Source organism: Haliotis rubra, unplaced genomic scaffold, assembly GCF_003918875.1.
Source record: "Haliotis rubra isolate DU_JTF1 unplaced genomic scaffold, ASM391887v1 Scf14, whole genome shotgun sequence".
Taxonomy (NCBI): domain Eukaryota; kingdom Metazoa; phylum Mollusca; class Gastropoda; order Lepetellida; family Haliotidae; genus Haliotis; species Haliotis rubra.
This window is the reverse complement of record NW_025765336.1, coordinates 3,450,844-3,461,057: the sequence shown is the minus strand read 5'-3', so window position 1 is coordinate 3,461,057 and position 10,214 is coordinate 3,450,844. Positions and strand designations below refer to the sequence as shown.

Sequence of the window (10,214 nt, the reverse complement as noted above, 5' to 3'; positions counted from 1 at the left end):
GCCCTGAATAGTTTAGTGGGAGAGCCATTCCTGCTGATTACAGGATGGCCCTGTTTAGTTTAGTGGGAGTGCCATTCCTGCTGATTACAGGATGGCCCTGATTAGTTTAGTGGGAGTGCCATTCCTGCTGATTACAGGATGGCCCTGAATAGTTTAGTGGGAGAGCCATTCCTGCTGATTACAGGGCGGCCCTGAGTAGTTTAGTGGGAGAGCCATTCCTGCTGATTACAGGGCGGCCCTGAGTAGTTTAGTGGGAGAGCCATTCCTGCTGATTACAGGATGGCCCTGAGTAGTTTAGTGGGAGAGCCATTCCTGCTGATTACAGGATGGCCCTGAATAGTTTAGTGGGAGAGCCATTCCTGCTGATTACAGGATGGCCCTGATTAGTTTAGTGGGAGAGCCATTCCTGCTGATTACAGGATGGCCCTGATTAGTTTAGTGGGAGAGCCATTCCTGCTGATTACAGGATGGCCCTGATTAGTTTAGTGGGAGAGCCATTCCTGCTGATTACAGGATGGCCCTGATTAGTTTAGTGGGAGAGCCATTCCTGCTGATTACAGGACTGCCCCTGAGTAGTTTAGTGGGAGAGCCATTCCTGCTGATTACAGGATGGCCCTGAGTAGTTTAGTGGGAGAGCCATTCCTGCTGATTACAGGATGGCCCTGAGTAGTTTAGTGGGAGAGCCATTCCTGCTGATGACAGGGCTGGCCCTGATTAATTTAGTGGGAGAGCCATTCCTGCTGATTACAGGATGGCCCTGATTAGTTTAGTGGGAGAGCCATTCCTGCTGATTACAGGACGGCCCTGATTAGTTTAGTGGGAGAGCCATTCCTGCTGATGACAGGGCGGCCCTGATTAGTTTAGTGGGAGAGCCATTCCTGCTGATGACAGGATGGCCCTGATTAGTTTAGTGGGAGCCATTCCTGCTGATGACAGGATGGCCCTGATAAGTTTAGTGGGAGAGCCATTCCTGCTGATTACAGGGCGGCCCTGAGTAGTTTAGTGGGAGAGCCATTCCTGCTGATTACAGGGCGGCCCTGAGTAGTTTAGTGGGAGAGCCATTCCTGCTGATTACAGGGCGGCCCTGATTAGTTTAGTGGGAGAGCCATTCCTGCTGATTACAGGGCGGCCCTGAGTAGTTTAGTGGGAGAGCCATTCCTGCTGATGACAGGATGGCCCTGATTAGTTTAGTTGGAGTGCCATTCCTGCTGATTACAGGATAGCCCTGATTAGTTTAGTGGGAGAGCCATTCCTGCTGATTACAGGGCGGCCCTGATTAGTTAAGTGGGAGAGCCATTCCTGCTGATTACAGGGCGGCCCTGATTAGTTCCGTAGGAGGGCCATTCCTGCTGATGACAGGACGGCCCTGATTTGCTCACTGGGAGGGATTCACATGAAGATTCTATTATGGAATCTCCGATATTGAGTATCACTACAGCAGTTCCTTTGTCAATCTTCTTGATGATGGGTTATTTCTGAAGCTGTTTATGGCTGTTTACGTGTTATTGTGGCCGCACAGGCTGCCTGAGTTCCTTCTCCAGCTGGTTGATTCCGACCAGACCTCGGTTCATGTTATGTTTAAATGAGGGTCTTGAGTTGCTGTGGAACTGTTGATAAGAGTGGAAATTTCTGGGCTCATACTTTGGTGATTTTTTGTGAGATCACTTAAGTCTCCACAAATGGCTTCAGATTTGAGAATGACATGATGTCATGGGTATATTTGTCTGCATTCTTGTCAAGTTTATTCTTTGACAAGGTGGAAAGGTCTCAGAGCTTGTATGCAATGATTTGAGTTAAGTGTAAGTATATCCATACGTTTGGTGGCACAAGCATTGAGTGTTTAGTTATTACTTTTGACCAGATCAGATCTTTCTTTGGCTACATTGGGTAAGAGCTCAACTTTTAAATGAGCATGGGAATAGACTATTCTTTCTGCAGGTATCCAGGAATTCTAGTTTGTCGGTTCCTTCAGTGGGCTTCCAAATTAAACATTCTTTAACTGGAGGGTTCCACAAACATGGGTACTGATTGAAATGCTTAACAAACAACTGAAGTTGGCAGATTGTGTTAGCCATTACTGTTATGATACAGAGAGCATGTAAGCTGCTATATTTGGGTGTTGGGTTTTCCCAGATTCCAGATGTAGGTCTCAAAAGTTGAGTACAAAATGTCCGATTAGGATTATGCAACATGAAAAAACTGTTCAGATACAGGTATGAAATGGTCTGGTCAGGTAAACATTGAAGTTCAGGAAAACTTATCTTTAGGACAGATCAATTTTATTTCTTGTTTTACGGATCCGCTGGTCATATTTTTTCAAGAATAAGAAAAATAAATATAAAATAATTTTCCCCGCTCAAAAAATAAAATCCTAATGTTTGTATTGGCCAAAAATGTAAACTTACAAGAAATTTTATTTTAGATTGTTATTTGCCCCATATACACTTAATAAATTGCCAAGTAAAATACTTTTAGTATTTAGAAGGAATATTACTTTGACTGGTGATTTTTAAAAACAACATTTTCCTCCTGCCTTTAGGTATTCTGAGGACAAAAATCCGTAAAACAAGAAATGAAATTGGTCTGGCCTTACTATAAAAGTCAAAATGAATGCAAACAATAGTGACTGTGGGTTTTACCATGTACTTGTACTGTAATTGAACAATATATCACAAAGGTAACTACAGGCCTAGGTATTACTGCAGGGGACCGATCCACAAAGTGTTCTTAGCACTACGTCATTCGTAAACTTATGATAAACTGTATACATTGTAGTTACGATAATGTAACAAACTCTTTGTGGATCAAATCCAGGGCCCCATTTCACAACGGATTGTAGTGCTAAGGTGATCGTAACTCCCATACTTTAACATAGTACTTACGACAGTCGTAACCCTACGATCGCTTTGTGAGACAGGGGCCCAAGGACAGCAATAATAATAACAATAATAATAATATTTTATAGAAAAAACTGTTAGATTGTTCAGAATCATTGTTTTTTCGTTAGAAACAATGCGATGCTGAGCTATTTCAATAAACTGTTCTCAGCCTAGTCTCCATTTGAATTCAGTGCCTTCTCTTCTGCATTTCTTGTGCCTTATTGACGTGAAGCTTTTGAAGGCAATATATATATCATTGATGTTAACATTCAGAAAAAGTAATCCAGTTTCCTGATCAATACAACAGCATAGAAAGCATCAGGTTTAGGTCAAAAGATGACAATGTGGTAGATAATGTATTTTTTGCACGGTTTTTATGAGTCTTATAAAACCTGGTATTGACTGTAAAGAAGACAGGCAAGCTGTTTCACCAGTATCTTGCCTGATACCCCAAGCTGTGACACTGGTATCTTTAGTAAACTTGCCTGATACCCCAAGCTGTGACACTGGTATCTTTCATAAACCTGTCTGATATCAATTTGTTAATGTCTTTTCAGCTTTGGGTTACTTGTAATGTCATTTGTTTATAATTTATGAACAGCGGAATACTGTTGTGACTTTGTTGATTTTTGTTCAAATTGTTATGATTGTTGATTTTTCAGAATATTTTAGCACATATTAAATTCTATAAAATGCATGAAGAACAGTTCATGCTTCACATAATAATCAACATTATAGTTTTGCATCTGAGCTTGAAATGTTGGAAAATATTTTTTAAGGATATTTGTGCGGTTATGATGTTATTCTATCAGAGTTGTTTTTCTTCGTGTGTTCATGTAGTTCTTACATCTTAAGCTCACCTATGTGAAAATAATTTTTGATAATTTCATCCATGTTTGTGGAGATGCGATGTTTGTATTGAGACTAGAAATTGCTTGTTTGTCATATTGGAATTTTTTTATTTTGGCAGCTTGTACAATGTAGCTTTGAATTTGGTTTTATTGCAACTTTTTGCAATTTTAAGTGTTTTATTGAAATAGAAAGGATTTTTGTGAGTCTAAAACACACTGCCTTCGGTGAACTTTGTTTGTCAACAATCAAGTTGAATCTCGCCAAACTGCATATATATTTTCTTGTAATATATTTCTGCTCAACATTTTAGAGTTATAATATTCAGAGGGCACGTTACAGCACCATAATATATATTGGAATGAAGCATGCACTGCCTTCATGTTTGAAGACATGTTCTACATTACTATACATATACTGAGAGAAATAAATAAGGGAACAGAAGAAAGTAGGGTTCCTTTAGTCTTTACCAGGATTCTTCACAAGCTCTGGTGCATTGTGGGTGAAAGTCTGGGAAAATATAAAGGAACACTTTAGGAGGGTTGTTCCCTTATTTGTTTCTGTCAGTATATATTGTATACTGATTCATATATCAAAGCTCCAGATAATGTTGTAAGTTATTTATTATTTACTCGTGTATCATTCATACTGGGTAGCTGATGGTTTTCTTCAGGTAGTCAGTACGCCACAACTCCTTTAAATATATCTATTTTTTGTGGTATTTTTTTTTATCAATTTATGTAATTGAGTAAATATTATGGTGTTTTAGGATATATAAAAAAATTTCAGTGCTTGTTCTTTGTTAAAGTTGCACAAGCTGAAAACGTACGTCATAGTTGCAGCATGCGAAATGAGGATGTAAATTGTAATTTACTATCAAAGGCAGCATCATCTATACAAGTCTAAAGATATTTGGGTAGGCAAGCCGAAGTTTGTTTTTGGTGTATTTGTACGCAGAAAACTCAAAATTAAGAGTAAAGTGATATTTTTGTTTATTTATGAATAAACACAACTTATCTTGAGCTCTGGTATATAAATCGTATACAATTTGTGTTTCTGTGTTCTTACAATTTTTAATATTTGTCATTTTAGCTGTTAACATAATAGAATGTTCATTATTGAGATTTTCTACTTTACACGACCCTCAGAAGAACAATGGATCTACACTTTGTACACCATGTAAGACGATACAAGATGAACCTGTTGTGGTTTAATTGTGGTGCTGACTGTATTCAGTCAGTTAATGTCAGTTCATAGAGTGGTTGAGTTTTCCAATTTGGAAATTTGTTGGTGTGAAATTTGTTTGACACCACTTTCACCCATATTCACTAACATGTATTAATGGTAATCAAGTTATTATTGTGTATTCTTGTATTCCTTTCCCAAAGATGAAGCAATCCGATGCAAAATTTGTAATAACAACAGCTAAAAAGCTGGCAAATGTTGACCTGTGAAATTCATTTTGATCAGCAATAAAGCTGATGTTTCCATATTACACTTAATCTACACTGAAACTAATTGCAAGAAGTGATGAAATTTGAAATGTCGGGCCTTAATGTTAACAGCCACGGGACAGTGGGCTAGCAGCTACTTTGGTCATTGATGCAGTGATTGACATATGCCAGTCACCCGAAATTGATCTTATTGCACAATATTCCTCATCAGCAACAAGGCTCCCCTGTGCAGCTTTTCTTTAAGTGATGGTTAGTTTGTTATTTGTTTGTTGTTTAACGCCGCACTCAGCAATATTCCAGCTATATGGCAGCGGTCAGTAAATATTCGAGTCTGGATCAGACAGTCCAGTGATCAACAGCATGAGCAATTGGGCTATGCAATTATATATATATTGCAGATTTCTTCATGCGCCTTTTCCACATCAGCAGATATGCTCAAGGCTCAACAATGAAAGATTAAAAGAGTCTCCCACATTTATACAGCAATATGTACACGTCCAAATAGAGTTCCTGATAATACATTGAAAACAGGTATGTTTTGAGTCCTGACTTGAATGTGGCAATACTATAAGAAACTTTCAGATTGTATGGGAGTGAATTCCACAAGGTTGGGGCTGCATATGAAAAAGTCTGGTTTCCAAAAATTGGGATACGATGATGTGTCAACCACTCAGTGAGCATGACCACCTGATCCCATTAGTCGCCTTTTACAAGCATGGGTTGCTGATGACAATTCTAACCCAGATCTTCATGGGTTCATTAAGTGTTGGAACAAGAAGATAAGAATAGTAACATGCGAGTGTTTACAAGTGCTGTATATGCCGTGTAAAGTGAGTATGGTTTTATGCCACCTTTAGCAATATTCCATCTTCACTCATTGTACCCATGTAGGGAATTGAACCCGGTTCTTTGGTGTGATGTGTGAATGCTTTAACCCCTAGGCTACCTCAATGCCTAACAGTGAAGATCCTGTATGTCAAGTTTCTGGCTGATAATGTTGCTGTGTGTGTTTTGTTTATCTTCAAGTGCTCCTTACATACAACATGATAAGTGATATTTGATTGATTCATTGTGCTGTGAGAAATCTTAGAACTATTTTTAGTGTTTCAATTCTTGTTCAATACCATGCTCAACAATATTACAGCTTCTTGTAACTAGTTCTGGACCAGACAATTCAGTGACAGACATCACCAACATGGATCTATGCAATGAAGATATGATGGCATGCGTGTGCCATGACACTACTGTAATTCAGGGAGGATATTTTAGGATTAAATTTTCTCATGTTTTAATTAAAGTTTTACCATAGCCAAGTTAGGTCTTTCCAGATATAGAGGATATTCAGATGAATTATCTAAATATGATGGTGCATGGTTTGTCATTTTGATTCTATCGTCTGGTGTGACCTATATTATAAGTTGTTCACTGGTCACAAAGGGGACATGGTTGATGTACCCTCTATGATTGTTTATGTTTATGGGCCCTGAGGGACCAGCGAACAACGTATTTATCTTACCGAACACCCCAGTGTTAATTTTGAACTGTTTGAAGCACAGGTACTGGATAATAATAAGGAATACCAGAGTTAGGCAATTAGCCAACACTAGATTTTCAGACCACATAGGATCTAGCAGACGACAAGAAAAACAAATTTAGAATTATCTCCCTTCCATCAAGTTGCATTCGTTAAGCATCAGTAATTTCCGTACATCATACGTGACTCAATTATTCGTGATAAAGAATTACTAACACAAAGTACCAAATGAATTCCCAGAGTTCGGCATTCCCAGCGGGTAACATAGAAAATGTTACTCGCTTGTAAGCGGGGTACTTTGGCTTTCTATTATTGTCAAACAGAAAACAACATTTATGTGCGAGGTAAGATAAATTGTTTTCGCTCATTCGTCTCTGGCAGTTACTTCTTATCAAAAATTGTTTGATGGGTGCTACTGTCTTCATGGATATTCTTATACATTTTAGATACACCTGGTATAATCATTGACTGTCAGGGATCCTGTTGTAGTTGCAGAACTATCTTTGCCTTTTTTGCCATGATGAATCAAACAGTGACACATTCTACTCAAAAGATGTTAAGGAACACCAATTCTTTCACAATACTAAAGTGGTTGGTTGGTTGGTTGTTTAACACTGCACTCAGCAATATTCCAGCGATATGGCGGTAGTGTGTAAATAATCGAAGTCTGGACCAGACAATCCAGTGATCTACAGCACAAGCATTGATCTACCCAATTGGGATATGATGACGTGTCATCTACATCAGCGAGCGTGTTCACTCGATTCCCTTAGTTGCCTCTCACGACAATCTGTCACATGTTGAAAATGTGCTTAACTATAGTACAGGGCCCCAAGTCTACAAAGCGATCCTAACGCTTAGGTGGTTGCTTTAACTGGCCTGTGGTACTCTTAGCACTAAGATCGCTTTGTGCAACAGGGCCCAGGACTGTCTTATTGCATGGGCATGCTGGACAATTACCTGCTTCCCCAAAACATAGGGTCAATACACTTCACTTTTTTCTGTCATTGCTGCCCCAATGCACTGCTTTGGCCAGGGGGTATAATGTTAGACAGCCCTGCTATTGTAATATGAAGGAATCAGGTGTTCGTTAATGTCTTTTGAGTAGCATACAAATGGGTTATCATGTGTTCATGCTGTGTTCTTGTCAAGTTCAGGGTACATTTCATACCAAACAGTTCATTTTTATACTTCATGTATGTATTGCCCTTCTACATACTGTTTTGTTTGGCCTATCTATGTGCGTTATGATCACATGTCTAGGCATGGAGCTGGTTTTACACTCAAATGTTCAATCAAAATACTTGCACAAAACTCTGAAGGGGAAGTTACGTTGTCATACACAAAATTATAACAATATCACAAACTTACAGGGATGAAAATTTTCCTCAAATTTTGTCACATCAAGGGTCGCTTGTGTGATGTGTCATTATATATGACTTAGCACAAGATCTCTAGCAAACTTTGAGCCTTTTTGTTTTAAAAACAAAAAGGCTCAATCTCCCAGGCCTTAGTTGAGCAAAAGATTTACCTCTTAATATCCCATCCTTCCACCCCAATATTGCCTTATTAGTAGTGTCAAAGGTACGAGTGTTATTTTTTTAGGGCGTGTCAGGTTTTGACATTGATGTGGGTTACTCACGTGACGTAGTTGCCAACTATGTAATGCCAAAGATACCAATCAAGATTCAGGGTCCCAGTAAGGGAGCTTTTTCCAAAAGGGCATACAAGTATTTATATTTTGTCTTGAGTGTTATTCATGTGCATTCGCTATATTTATTTTCTTTCATCTAATTGCCTCACTAATAAAATCTTATAGCAATCTGTTTTGGTGTTATTATACTTTTTAATGAAAAGTTTGTTTCAGTGAAATATATGGTTTATGTGTGCAAGTCTTGTTATTTCAAGTCGCGTCCAACTATTTAAGCTTCATGGTGGCAGGGTGTTAAGTCTGAACCAGTGATTGATATTATGAACAATGCCTATGGGCAGAGTGAAGGGCTGTGCACCTCCACTTTTGTCCTGGAACTTAAAGGCTTGGAACTCTCTAAAAGCGGACTCGGTGGTCAGGCTCGCTGACATCGGTTGACACAGGTTCTGATCGGTTGACGGTTCCCAATTGCGCAGATGGATGTTCATGATGTTGATCACTGGATTGTCTGGTCCAGACTCGCTTATTAACAGACCGCCGCCATATAGCTGGAATATTGCTGAGTGCGGTGTAAAACTAAACTCACTCACTCTTTCTTGTGAAAATGAACTGGTCAGCTATGACAAGCAAGGTATGGACACCTGTAATTATGTCCATGAGCCAAACAGACTGTAAATCCACACCAAGACTAACGTAGATGTTTCAATATTTTATACATGGCATTTTATATATAAAGCGATGACATGATCATATCTCAAACAATGTACAATGAAATGTTCCAAGTTTCACAAAGATTAACAAACATGACCAGTTTGTAGTCATTCATACATATTCATTTGACATCCTTGCTTGACAACCATCACAATTAAGTCAGGAATCTCAGTTCACACCCTGGCCTCATCACTCGGTGATATTCATCCTAAAAGCAATAAGAAGCCAGTTGTGTTAGCAGCATCCCACCTAAACCTGTGTGGTGTACAGACCAGTCAACAAGCTGTTGCTTTCAGACTGAACTAAGTTCACAAAAGCAACAGAACAATGGCTCTAGAAAGGTAGAGATTTTCAGTATAAATAACCAGACAGGAACAGCATGTTGGGTTCTCCTGGACGATACAGCACTCATACATCTGAGTCAAGTCTTCTCATTCATCGTAGTCGGGATTCTTCCTCAGGACAACAAAACCTTCCATGATTTGTGTGAGTGGAAGATCTTACACTAGTTAAGGAAATAATGATTAGGATTTGGGGGGTGGGGGGGGGTTGTTATTTTTTCACAGTACATAAGTCACATCTTAAGTCCGTATAATGTTGGAAGAACTGCAAATAATCCAGGTTCCCACAAGCCCCACTGAGCTTAGTGTTAAGATGATCCCATTCTATAACATATTTGAAGGGCTATCATAAGCCTAAAATCATCAGGTGGAGCTGGACCCTGATGGTAAACCCCATGAGCACGGACTGTAACAGATAAATCTAGAATATGAAATCACCAATAGCAAATAAAACACTCAAAACAATGCAGAGTAAGTGTTGTGTACCTCTGCTACCACGACCCACTAGCACAAAAACTATCTTTGTGATAAGACTCTTAGTATAATGGAATATATTCTTACAATAATTTTAATACCCGAGTTTCCTTTGTGCAAGTGGATTCTGTTAACAAAGGGACACAACTCTGCACATCAAGTTGTAGTGCATAAGATGAACCCTGGAGTAAAGAATAAATGAGGGAGTTTAGTTTTATGCTGCTTATAGCAATATTCCAGCAATATCATGGCAGGGGACACCAGAAATGGGCTTCACACATTGCACCCATGTGGGGAATCAAACCTGGGTCTTCGGAGTGA

The 10,214-nt window shown here is 39.1% G+C and overlaps 1 protein-coding gene across 1 annotated transcript in view; it reads right to left on the bottom strand.

Annotated features, from left to right (window-relative positions):
- Window positions 1-9,063: 9,063 nt before the first annotated feature.
- The window catches only part of LOC124268734 (26S proteasome non-ATPase regulatory subunit 2-like), a 47,436-nt gene continuing 46,285 nt past the window's right edge, over window positions 9,064-10,214 (bottom strand). Inside the window, exon 22 of the mRNA XM_046703762.1 lies at window positions 9,064-9,577. Coding sequence (XP_046559718.1) covers window positions 9,510-9,577 — 68 coding nt within the window. The 3' untranslated portion in view covers window positions 9,064-9,509. The remainder of the gene's footprint in view (window positions 9,578-10,214) is intronic.